The sequence below is a fragment of the Oppia nitens genome, unplaced genomic scaffold, assembly GCF_028296485.1.
Source record: "Oppia nitens isolate AA-2021 unplaced genomic scaffold, nextdenovo-longstitch-racon4-pilon3 scaffold11_pilon_pilon_pilon, whole genome shotgun sequence".
NCBI lineage: Eukaryota > Metazoa > Arthropoda > Arachnida > Sarcoptiformes > Oppiidae > Oppia > Oppia nitens.
Window position 1 is genome coordinate 2,217,695 of NW_026533190.1, and position 13,183 is coordinate 2,230,877.

Sequence of the window (13,183 nt, forward strand, 5' to 3'; positions counted from 1 at the left end):
TTATTATTTGATCTTTAGTACGCATCTATGGCTACGGCTATCGATAATAATAAAATTGATTGCATTTTAATTTGTTTTATATATATATATATACTAATAATACAATATTAAATAAATGAAAAAAATAAATTAGAAACCAATTAGAAAATTTTGTATTTTTTAAGTTAATTTATTTTCTGTTTAAGATTATATTTTATTTTGTGATTAATTTTATTTAATTGTTCATTAAATTGATATTGGTTCATTAAGTATAATAAATCTATTATTTAAAAATGTGTTAATTTTCCCAGATGATAGTTATTATTAATTTATATTTTTGCTAATATAATAATACAGTAATATTATTACCATAGATTTTTCTACTATAAAAATATAGAAATTTTATTTTATTAATCTTATTATTAAATCATATATTTTGGAAAAAATAATCACATGTTTTAGGTATAACTATTAAAAAAAATGTGAAATTATAATGATAAAATATAATTTTAAATTAAATTAAATATAATTAATTAATATATTATTTATTGCTGATGTCTTATTTATATAATATAATTATTATGACTTATTAATTGTTTAAAAACAAAAATTAGTATAACAAAAAAATTTGATAAAAAAAATAAATAAAAATAATAATGTTTTATTCAAAAACAAAAATTTAATATATTAATGTTTTAATTTTTTTTAATTGTAAATTATTGTGTGTTAAATCCACCGATATTGTAGACCAATCCTCCGTCAATTACCAGATTAGCGCCGGTAATAAATGAGGCATCAGTTGAGGCCAGAAATGCCACACCTTTGGCAATATCTAACGGTTCGCCTATACGTCTCAATGGTGTCGCCTTTGAATATTTTGCAATGATATCATCGGGAAAGTCGCTAACTTTTGTGAGACCGGGACTATCAATAAAAAAAATCAAAAAATAGTTTTTTAGCCAACAAAACATATAGTTATTATTATATTTTGTTTTTTTAGTTTAGATAATTATTTTTTGTTTGTTTGTTTTTTAATTACTTTAATGAATTCACACGTATGCCTTTGGGTCCCAACTCCAGTGCCAACACTCGGGCCAACATATCTAAGCCGGCTTTGGCTGAATTGTAGGCCAGAGAGCCAATCATCTATTGGTAGTGTTAAAGACAAACAAAAAAAATATATTTATATTATTATCTATATTATAGCTAATAATATTAATAATAATCTTTATTTAGCATATATAATATATAGCTAACTATATATACAGTATATAATTAACTAAATAATATTGATAGATACCGGTGCTGTAGCTGCGATACTGGATATGTCAATTACAGTACCGTTAGTTTTTTCCAGATAGGGAACCGATAGATGGATAAGCTCAACAACGGTTCTCAAATCAATATTGAATATCTGATCCCATACTTGTAGTAGATTTGTCTGACCAATAGTGGTCGCTGGATATATGCCCGCATTGTTGACCAATACGTCCAGTTTGCCAAACGTTTTGATTGTTTGATCCAACAAAGTGGCCAAATCGGTACTTTTGGTCAGATCGGCGACCACTTCCAACGGCTTTTTACAACAATACAGTTAGTAATAATAATAATTATTTTTTGGTACCTTAAGCTTATTAGGTGACAATCGTTGACAGTCTTGAGCCACACGATGAACGTCGGCCTCTTTACGACCGGTGACCACTACACGGGCGCCCAAAACCGAAAATAGTTTGACAATACCTTCGCCAATGCCCGAACTCGAACCGGTCACCAGTACAACCTTACCGGTAAAGTTACGCGATTTGGCCACCGCTCGGTAATCGTCGTCACTATAGTCAAGAACATCGGCTGAGGCGGTAACTGTGACCACGGCTGCGGCTATTGATAGCAACGTTAATAATAAAATTGATTGCATTTTAAGTTAATTGAAAAAAATTTGAACTAATTATATATTGTGTGTATGTATCAAGTTTTTATTTATATGCAATTTTTCGCAATTAATTATATTTTTAGTTAAATTAAACATAATACAATATTAGTGCATTAAGTACAGTATAATATACTGTATTATCTATTTTTTTAATAAAATAAATGTGTTAATTTTCTCACATTATATTATAATGTGATATTGAATTGATTGGTACAGTATTTAGTTATTATAAATTTTTACCTGGGACCTGTAAAAAAATTAATTTATGTATTGAGAGACATAAATAGTTAAGTAAATTTTTAAAAAATGTTATTGTTAAATAATAATGTATCTTTATAATTAAAATTTTTAATAATTAGTTTATATTTTAATCATTAATTAGTTAATAATATTAACTTATTATTTGATTTTTATTTGATAATAATAATAATGTTAAATAATTATACACTGTAATAATAATACTGTAATACATTATAATATACAGTAAGTTAATTATTTTTAAAAATGTAGGAAACAGTTTAGCAGAAAATAGCTCTAAAAAAATAAAATACTAACAAATTTATTTATTTTTTTTAATTTAAACAACCCTAATAACAAAAAATATATATTTAATTTCTATATAATATAGTTATATTTTCTATAAACTATAAAATATATATACTGTATATTATTATCAGCAAAATTTATAAGTTATTATATTTAATTTTATTGTTCAGATTGTGAAAGTGGAAAATTTTGTGATAAATATAAAATATATATATATTTTTATATATATTTGATGAATACTTATCTACATGTATATATATTGTAAAGTAATCAAGTTGTATAAAATTTTGATTTATGTTGATGATTTATTTATAATTATTATAATAATTAAAAAGTTAAAAAACAAAAATATATCTCAAGTTTTAATCTAAATTATTTTTTAAAAAAATTTACTGATAATAATAATAATCTATATTTTATTAATCATAACATGTTTATTGTAATACATTGTTTAAATAGTTGTATAGTTTAAAACATGTAATTTATTTACATTGACGAAACTCAACAATAAAAATAACTTTAAATATATATATATATATATATATATTAAAGTAAAGTATCATACAGTATATTAGCAATGATATATATACTTTATATAAAATTATAGTTATAATAAATGTTAATATTTTAATTATTTTTTTTAAAATAATCTGTTTATTAACTTTACTGTATTATATATATATATATATATATATATATATATATATACTGTAGTGGCTGTACATTGAATGACATTAAATAATTTATTTTTTTTAAATCTATAATTTTTTTACAAAATAGATAGTCTATTAGATATAAATGATCAATTATTTTATTATTAATTTTGTTTTAGAAATACCATTGACTTTACTTATCATTGTAATGTAAAGAGGTTTTATCTATCAAAAAATAAATAATATTATCAAATACTATATAAAAGCTAAATAATTATAACTAAATTTATATATATATATATCTATATATATATGATATATATTATATAAAAATGTCGGATGATAATAACATTACACTTATAAAATGCAATACCAAGAAAAGTAGCTAGATAAAATTGAATAAAAAAAATAATGATATTAAATATAATTAATAATCATTAATTATGATTAACACATTGAATGAAATTTGTAAAAACAAAATAAAATGATATTGGTTAATTTTTTTGGGTCACACAAAAATACTCTAGATGTACTAGATATAAAATAGCAGATTTAATAGATATTTGTAATAATATTACAGTAATATTACATATTATTTTAGCAATATATAAAATTGTCAATAAAATTTAATATATAAATAAATGTAACCAAAAAAATAAATAAAATTACCAGAAAAAATATATACAACTAGTTTAATTGTTTTTCAATAAATAAATTTTAATTATATTGGTTTTTTTTTATTTTGCAAATTATAGTGATCTTCCATTTATATATATAAATATATTTATTATTATTGTTTAATATTACTATTATAAATTATAAAAGTTATAGTACTAATATATATATATATATATAATTTAATATTAACATTTAGCTTAACATTTTTATTGTTAATTTTAAAGTACCTGTACTCTAAAGTCTATAGGTAAGTTAAGGTATATGCCTAATTGATAATAACCATATATACCAATAATAATAATTAATTAATTTTTTTATTAATAATAAAATTTTTTAGTTAACCATAACAACTTTGATAATAACAATTAAAAAATCACACGTCGTTTATAATTAAATATATATATATATATATAAGTTATATATTTTATATATACCTGTTTATCCTATGATATATAACATGATATATAAAATTTATGAAAAATAAAATAATCAACAATAATAATAATAATAATACTATTTTGCTGTTTATATCTCGAAAAAAATCACATATAATTTATATGATATAATGTATGAAATTTATTTGTCTCTATAGACATCATCATTGATGATATATATATATATATAATATGTCTATTAATTTATATCATTAGACAAACAAAATATATATTCAATATTATATATATATAATAATAATAATACGATAAAACTTTTAGTAATTATACAGTATTTATATACAGTATTACTAATAACCCTAACTATTTAAACAACAACTTTTAATAATAAAAAATAAAAGTTTACTATAATATTATTATTATTTGTGTTATTATTAAATAAACATTTTTTTGCGACAGCAGATCCTATTTTGTATCACCAAAAATAATAATAATACTAATAATTGATTAAAAATACATACAGTATATAAAGTGTATAACCGGATCAGTGATAATAATTAATAATAATAATAAAAAAGTGTTAAAACAAACTAATTGTGCGAAACAATGTATGACGACTGGGATAATATCATTAAGTTTTCAATGTATACTACAAATACAAATAATAATAATAATATGGACATCGAGTCCACTAATAGCCAGTCTATGGCATCACCACCGATGTCCAGCACCGGCGCCATTGGTGATAATGGTGACCATCATCATCATCAACATCATCAACATCATCAACATCATCAACATCATCATCACCACCACATGTCAGACAGTCTCGAGGACAGACAGTCGAGGATCGACCAGATTAAGCAAAATCTTATACAATCCTCTCAACAATTTTTGAATCATTACACCGCCGATAATGATAATAATGATAATAATAATATGGGTATAAAAAATAATAATTTTTTTAAGTATAAATTATCATTAGTAATTTATTTGATATACTAATCAATTATAAATGCAATTATGATTGATATTACATATCAATTATCTAATTTTAAAAAAAATAATTTATATTATTAATTTCTAATAATTTATTTTATTATAGAAATTAATAATATATTTTTCTAATAATAATATTATTATTATTATATAAATACTAGCAATAAAATTATAATTACTAAATAATATTATAAATTATGCAATTATTATAAGATAATAATAATAATAATTTTTTATTATAATATTTTTTATACAGAAAACGCCATTGATAATAATAATAATACCAAAAAATTTTATTGCTGTAATAATTACATAAAACTAGAAAATAATAACTTAATTAATAACAATAATGTAATACATGATAATAACTGCTGCAAACAATTATCATTACCATTGCCAGCACCGGCACCGGCGCCAGCATCAGCACCGTCATCATCAATGGCGGCGACATCACCGATACATCATCGCAAGCTAATACAAATGAATAGCCAGTTCCAGGACATCAATCTAGAAGCAGACATTCATCATCCAAACAGACAACAGATCCCGGAGCCGTCAACACCACTAACTATTGGACAACACCTGTCAAACTATAGACAACCGCCGCCACCGTTGACATGCGATTGTATAGCACTTTCATCCATCAGCAGCACTAGTCAACAGCAATCAAATTTTGGTCAACAATTGTCCTATAAATATGACAATAAACTACTAAAAAATACTAATAATTTAAGCGCACAACTGATGCCAACAAACAACAATAGTAGTCAACCAATTGTTAACATTGGACAACAACACATGCCAGCTCCGGGAGGTAATAATAATAATAATTGGCAACCAGAACTACCGGTGCCGCGTCAACAAATACCCGTACAGCAGCCACAAGCGCCGATAGTCAAGAAGAAAAAAGGACGACCAGTGGAAAATCCTAACCGTAGAACCAGAACACCCAGAGATAGGGAACTGGCGCTCAACATTGAATTAGGACGGCTAGAGGTCAGGCACTGGGAGCTGTCCAGGCGGACAGAGTGGCTGCAGCAAGAGGTACGCACAATGATGAACAAGTTTGCCACCGATTATGGCTTCACACCCGACCTCAGTATTAGTCAGAACTGGGATTAATTGGAAAATATTATATACAGTATATATACAGTATATATTTTTTGTTGCATACCGTTCCTCCCTCTCTCTATATCATACAGTATATACAGTATATCGCTCATTACATTTACATGTAATATCCCAGTGATTGTGATTTTGAGATCACAAAATTAATTATAAACATTAATATCAGTATTAATATAAGTATTTATTAATTTTAAATATATTTATATTATTTATTTTATTTTTTTAAACCATTTATAATTATATTACAATTTTATTTTGAAATGTTATTTTATGAAAATTGTTGCTAATTTTATAAACAAAAATGTTTATTAATTTATTTTTCATTTATTTTAAAAAATAAAATAAATTAATCTATAATTCATCTTAAATATAATTTAATAACTATGTATAACATTACTGATAATTTTGTTTCATCTTTATTGTAAATTAATAATTTTTTTGTTATCATTATAAAAAAAGACATTTATTTGTTTTATTAAATTTTTACTTTAAATTTAATTACTAATAAATACAGTATATTGCTTAACATTAATTTTTTTTGTCTAAGAAAATATACTAGCTAATTTAATGTAATGTTGTAATATGCAATATAATAACATTACTTAATAAGTAAATAGTAAACTGTACAAATCATCATGGTAGAGTAAATGTATTGTTTTTTTAGTACAGTATATACTAAATTATAATTGTTTTAAAAAAATCAATTTTATTAAGTCATTGTGGTTATACATTAGTAATTTATATACAGTAATAACTATAATATTGAAAATTATTTTATATTTTTAAAAACAAATTAAATTTATAATTATTGATTAGTTATTGATATAAATTTCACCCATAATTGTGTTGGAACTTTAATTAAACAAAAATAAAACCGTATGTATAAATTTTTTTTAATAAAAATTAAAATTTTCTAAATAATTTTTTGTTTGTTTTTCAATAATTTTATTATTAGTTAAATTACATAGGTAATTTTGTTGTTGTTGTTTTTGTAACAATGATACTAATAATAATTATGATTAAAAAAATCAAAATTGATATTTTAGTAGCAACAGGCATATAAAAAAATTAACTTATAATAATAATTTGTAAACAATTTAATTATTATTATTATTATTATTATTATTATTATTATTATTATTATTATTATTATTATTATCATAAATAGACAAATATATATATATATATTATATGCTGTATTTCCAAGTAAATTATATAATAGTACTACAGTTTATTGGTTCAAATAAAATTGGATAATATTACTGAAAATATCATATCATATATTAATAGTATAATCAATTTATATAACAAATAGACGCCTGTTTACAAGTTCACTGTTTAGTTTTATCAGTTCATAACTAACTAAAAAAATACAAAACAAATAAAAACTTATATATATATTGAATCTACATATAATTAATATACATAAATATCTATATATATATATATACTGTATATTTCAGCAAAAATTAAAAAACAAATGAAATTGTAGAGATAATATCCTGATATAAAGTACAGTATATACTATATATATATACATACAGTATATTATCAATGTTTAATATAAGCGTGTGTGTGTGTGTGTGTTTAAAAATGAAAACAACATTGATAATTTTTGCTATTGAATTATAATAATATTAAATTTGCTAGTTGTTATTATTATTATAATCAATATTATAGGCTATATATATATATATATATCTATATATTTCTAAATTAATAAATATTTTATGCAATACTAATTATAGTACTTTTACTACAAATCAAATATAATTAATATAGTAATTTTTTAAATATATTATAATATATATAATATTAAAAATATATTGATATAAACGTTTAATTTTAATCTATTAATTTCAATTGAAACAATTATTTTACATAAAGTATAAAATAGTAATATATATTGTTATTGTTTGATTATATTGTACATGTATATTATATAAATTAATATAAAGATAAAACTAACCTTGAAATTTCTCAATATTGATATATATATAAATATATAAATTAGTCTAATATAAATACTTGTATATTTATATAATTTATTACTAAAGTTAGTAAAATAAGTAATATTATAATACATTTTTTTAAAATTTTAATTGCAAATTGAATAACAACAAGAAAAAAAACTTTTACCTATGATATCATAGACACGATAAAATCTATTTTTGTTTTAAAAAATAAACTATTAATATTTCTACAATATATATATATATATATATAATTATTACCTTAATATAAATTAAATTAATTTTTTCAGAAAACATAAATCAAATATTAAAATATCTCTCAAACAATAATTATTTTTTTTAAAAATCAACAAAACAATCACTTTAATGATTAATGATATATTTTTTAATTAAATAAAATGTTAATTAATAATTATCATATATAAATAATGATATAATTATACAAGTACTGTACATATTTATTTAAATTTATTTATTAATATATATATAATATATTTAAAAAATGTACTCTGAGTTAGTTAGTTAGTTTTTTTTTGGTTGGGAGGGTCCAGGAGGGGGAACCGGTATCATAAACTTTAGGATAAGCCCTTGAAAAATGTATTGTAATCTATCTGTATATCTCTTTTAAAAATAGTTTAATTTTTTGTTGTTGGTTGGTTGGGTGTTGTTGTTGTTGTTGCTTAGATGTTAGTAAGCACTTGTATCATAAAATACACAATTATTGTGTAGTTCAATACTGGAGTTACCATCAAAATTATCTACCAGTGCCACTACCAAAAAATAATTTTTTTTATATAATACTAAATATCAAATAATTTTTTTTATATAATACTAAATATCAAATAATTTGTATATCAATTGAATGTTTATATAAAACCAAAACAACAACAAATAATAATAATAATAAATAATCAGTTTTTTTGTCAGTTTTCAATTATAACTTCATTAAACCTAACAAACTATGACTTCAAATACTGGTAACGAGTTTTTGCGACAAATATTTGATATCATATTAAATGAGGAGAAGATTGTCGGCAATGAAAACTTTATTAAAGATAATCACAAAAATATTGTCGACTTTAAACATCCAAAGGAACTGGAGGTTAGTTTTAAAAAAATAAATAAAAATAATAATATTTTTGATAATTTATTATTATTATTTCAGATATAATTTAACAATCAATTAATTAGTTATAATCAAAAATTTATAGAAATAAAAACAAAAAATATCTAAAAATAATGATTTATAAAAAAAATATTCTATAATTTTAATGTTATTCACAATTTTGTGAAAAATATTTTATTACAGAATATTCTTGAGCTGACTATTGGCGATAATAGTGAGTCCGACGGCCGACTGATCGACATTTGCCGCAAAGTTATCCGACACAGCATTAAGACATGTAAGACAACAATAAATACTGAATTTAATTATTATTATTATTATTAACTAATTGGTCCCTATCTATGGGTGCTAAACATATAGGTCATCCCAACTTTTACAATCAACTCTATGGCGGCGCCGAACAGTACGCACTGTCCGGCGCTTTCATTACCGATGCTCTCAATACCAGCGCGTATGTCAAACCAAAAATAAATAATAATAATTTAATTTTAAAAAATTTAGTTAACTTATAATTTGATTTTTTTAGTAAAAAAAGCTGCAATTTGTATCTAAAGTTATTATTATATAACTATGATTTACAAAATATTACTAATAAAAACAATAATTAGTTAATAATTGTATAACTACTATATAAAACATTATATAAATTTAAAAAAAATATTTATTAACTATTAATAAATTGTTTTTTATTACTTCCAGTGCCACATATGAGATATCGCCAGTATTTTCGGTAATTGAAAAGTATTTAATCAAATATTTGGGACAATTGGTTGGCTATGATTACGAATCTATTGACGGTATGTTTGCACCGGGAGGTTCCAGTGCCAACATGTACGCTATGGTATTGGCCCGACAACACGCTTTTCCCGACAGTAAACGCCACGGAGTGAGAGAATTGGGACAACTGGTGATGTTTGCATCGGAAGAGGTTAGTGAAGGGATGGGAGGGGTGGGGGAGGGATGCAAAACAAATTTATGGATTAAAAATGTTTATTTTTTAGTCTCATTACTCGTTTGTCAAGAGTGCCATTTGGTTGGGTTTGGGAACCGATAGTGTGATCAAAGTCAAGGCCGACCTAAGCGGACATATGCGAGCAGCTGACTTAAGGGACAGTATAAAGTCGGCAAAAATCGACGGCAAAGTACCGTTTATGGTGGCGGCCACTGCCGGTACAACAGTGTTGGGTGCTTTTGATCCATTGGGCGAGTTGGCCGACGTTTGCCGCGAGTTTGGCGATCTCTGGTTTCATGTGGACGCAGCTCTGGGCGGCGGTTGGCTGTTCTCGCCCACTCACGGACCGCGTTTGTTGGCCGACATTGAAAGGGCCAATTCGGTAACCTGGGATCTCCATAAGTTGACCTGTACGCCGCAACAGTGCAACGTTATTTTGACCAGACATCCGACCATACTGTACGAGACCAACTCATTACGGGCCGAATATCTGTTTCAAAGCGACAAATACTATGACGACAGCTACGACTCGGGCGACAAAAGTATACAATGCGGCCGCAAATCGGATACATTGAAACTGTGGTTACAGCTCAAGGCGTACGGCGGCCACGGAATGGCCGCACTGATCGATAATGTCTACGATATGGCTATGTATTGACTGAATATTGACTAATTTGATTGAAAATTGATTGATAATTATGTTTTGTCCACTGTTTTCGGGGGCTGGGGCCACTGTATAGATATATTACCGAAAAACTAAGACAACGGCCTGGTTTTCGGCTAGTAATGGACAAGTTTGAGTCCAATCTCGTATCGTTCTGGTATATACCACCATTGATGCGGTCGTCCATCAATGGCCAGGAACTGCCGCCGCCCGACAAGTTGTCCAAAGTGGCGCCGCTAATCAAACGCCGTATGATGGACTGCGGTTCGTTGATGATCGGCTATCAACCGTTGACTACCAAACAGTTGCCAAATTTTTTCCGCCTAAGTTTGACCTGTTTGCCGAAACGTACCGTTCAGGACATGGATTTTATTTTAGATGAAATCGAAAGACTTGCCGAAGATATTAATTTTTGAATTCAATTAAGATTTACTGTAAAGTTATAAACAAATTAAACAAACAAAAAAATATTTATATAAATTAAATTCAAGTTTTTTTTTCTATAAATAAAAAATATAATTATTTTAATTTTATTAATTGTAACACTTGTTGTTTGGATTTACAATTAATCCAAAATGATTTATTATAATTTTTTGTAATGTTTTTTATTGATTGTGTGAATGTTTTTTTTAAAAAACTATTTTATCTTTTTTTTAAATAGTTTTATTTAATTGAAAAAAATTATATTCAAATTTCATAGCAAACTAATATAACAGCTGAATATAATTTACACTTAAATAAAAATAATTAATTATTTTTTTAAAAAATATAGTTTCAAACTTTCACAAAAACATTACCAAAAATAATAATAATAAATAAATAAATAACTGAAATAATTTTGAGCAAAAATTCAACCAAATTTTTATTCAACCAATTTTTAAACCAAGTATTTGTTTTGAGACATCAAAAAAATTTTTTTTTGCAAATTTAAAATACAATACATATTTTATAAAAAAATTTTTATATAATTTTACAGTAATTTTACAATATTTTTGTTGTAGTTGTTATTAATATTTTTTTTTTAATTTTATATTATTTCAATCAAAAATGATTGAACTGCGAGTAAAAACTACTACTTTTTATACAAGAGTCCGCCCACTGGATAGCCATAGCTATAGCTACCATAGCTGACGGGTGCCGTATATCTGACCGACGGTACCACATATGAGGACGAATAGACGGGATGAGTGTACGACACGGCGCCAGAGTTTAGGCCGTAATAGCCGCTGTTGAGACCAAGACCGAGACCATAGTAGCCATAGTTGTAGGGCAGGGCATAGCCGCCGGAGTAGCTATAGCTGGCCGGGGCTGTGATGACAGTGGCGTAAGTGGTGGCCAACAGAGCAAAGAGAGCTAATAAGATCTATTGATTGATTCAATTATTAAATTAATAATTAGTAAAAATATATATAAAAATAATTAAAAATTTTAATTTCTATTAAAGTTTACTATTACTAACCAAAACTTTCATTTTGTTGGTTTTAAAGTTTTGTTTTTTGTTTAAAAAACTTTTTTGTCAAAAACTTTTTGGGTTGAGTTGAGCTGTTGTTTGGTTGCAATTTGAATGATAGATACTTTGTCTGCCTATGGGTTGACCTTTTTATAGTCAACTTTTACCACTAAAATAATTTGTTGTTGACTTTGTTGTTGTTGTTGTTGTGGTAGTTGTGATTAGTAGTTGAGATTTTACAAACAAAAACCTTAACCTTGATTTTCAGTTTGGTCTAACCATATCTGACTACTGGTCCCCTTTGACCGTCGCCTCTATATCTCCCCCTTACTCTCTATCTTTCTCATTGCTCTCTCTCTCTCTCTTTCCTTATTTTCTCTCTATCTCTCAAATAGGACTCTCCCCTCAAATCTATCACTTTCTCATTAAAAGCGCTCTCTCTCTCTCTCTCTCTCTCTCTCTCTCTCTCTCTCTCTCTCTCTCTTCAATTGCTATACATATTTAAAGTGAAAATATTTACGTCAATCGCCAGAACAAAGAAAAAAAGAAATTAAAAATTTATATATATTTATAAATATCTTATAATTAGTGTAATCAGTTAGTTGTTTGTTGATGTAATTTCTTTTAATGATAAATAATGTTTTTTATAGTTTGTTTACTAAATTTTTAGTTTTTATTTAATAGTAAATTATTAATAGATACTAAACTTTAAA

The 13,183-nt window shown here is 24.7% G+C and overlaps 4 protein-coding genes across 4 annotated transcripts; 2 read left to right on the forward strand and 2 right to left on the reverse strand.

The window, feature by feature from the left end:
- Positions 1–695: 695 nt before the first annotated feature.
- On the reverse strand, positions 696–1,916 carry LOC128953909 (3-oxoacyl-[acyl-carrier-protein] reductase FabG-like). Its single transcript, XM_054299447.1, has 4 exons — positions 1,604–1,916; positions 1,280–1,555; positions 1,019–1,125; positions 696–903 (listed from the first exon to the last, which is right to left on the reverse strand). Exons 1-4 carry the CDS (start codon positions 1,892–1,894, stop codon positions 696–698), a joined length of 882 nt encoding a protein of 293 aa, XP_054155422.1. The 5' UTR covers positions 1,895–1,916.
- Positions 1,917–4,771: 2,855 nt separating this feature from the next.
- Positions 4,772–6,385, forward strand: LOC128954120 (putative uncharacterized protein DDB_G0286901). Its single transcript, XM_054299691.1, has 2 exons — positions 4,772–5,121; positions 5,434–6,385. The coding sequence occupies exons 1-2, from the start codon at positions 4,785–4,787 to the stop codon at positions 6,297–6,299; spliced, it is 1,203 nt and encodes a 400-aa protein (XP_054155666.1). The 5' UTR covers positions 4,772–4,784; the 3' UTR covers positions 6,300–6,385.
- Positions 6,386–7,131: 746 nt separating this feature from the next.
- Positions 7,132–11,436, forward strand: LOC128954100 (cysteine sulfinic acid decarboxylase-like). Its single transcript, XM_054299671.1, has 7 exons — positions 7,132–7,181; positions 9,206–9,380; positions 9,588–9,681; positions 9,765–9,855; positions 10,104–10,332; positions 10,406–11,007; positions 11,097–11,436. The coding sequence occupies exons 2-7, from the start codon at positions 9,240–9,242 to the stop codon at positions 11,434–11,436; spliced, it is 1,497 nt and encodes a 498-aa protein (XP_054155646.1). The 5' UTR covers positions 7,132–7,181; positions 9,206–9,239.
- Positions 11,437–12,082: 646 nt separating this feature from the next.
- Positions 12,083–12,509, reverse strand: LOC128954310 (shematrin-like protein 1). Its single transcript, XM_054299890.1, has 2 exons — positions 12,480–12,509; positions 12,083–12,383 (listed from the first exon to the last, which is right to left on the reverse strand). The coding sequence occupies exons 1-2, from the start codon at positions 12,489–12,491 to the stop codon at positions 12,093–12,095; spliced, it is 303 nt and encodes a 100-aa protein (XP_054155865.1). The 5' UTR covers positions 12,492–12,509; the 3' UTR covers positions 12,083–12,092.
- Positions 12,510–13,183: the final 674 nt, after the last annotated feature.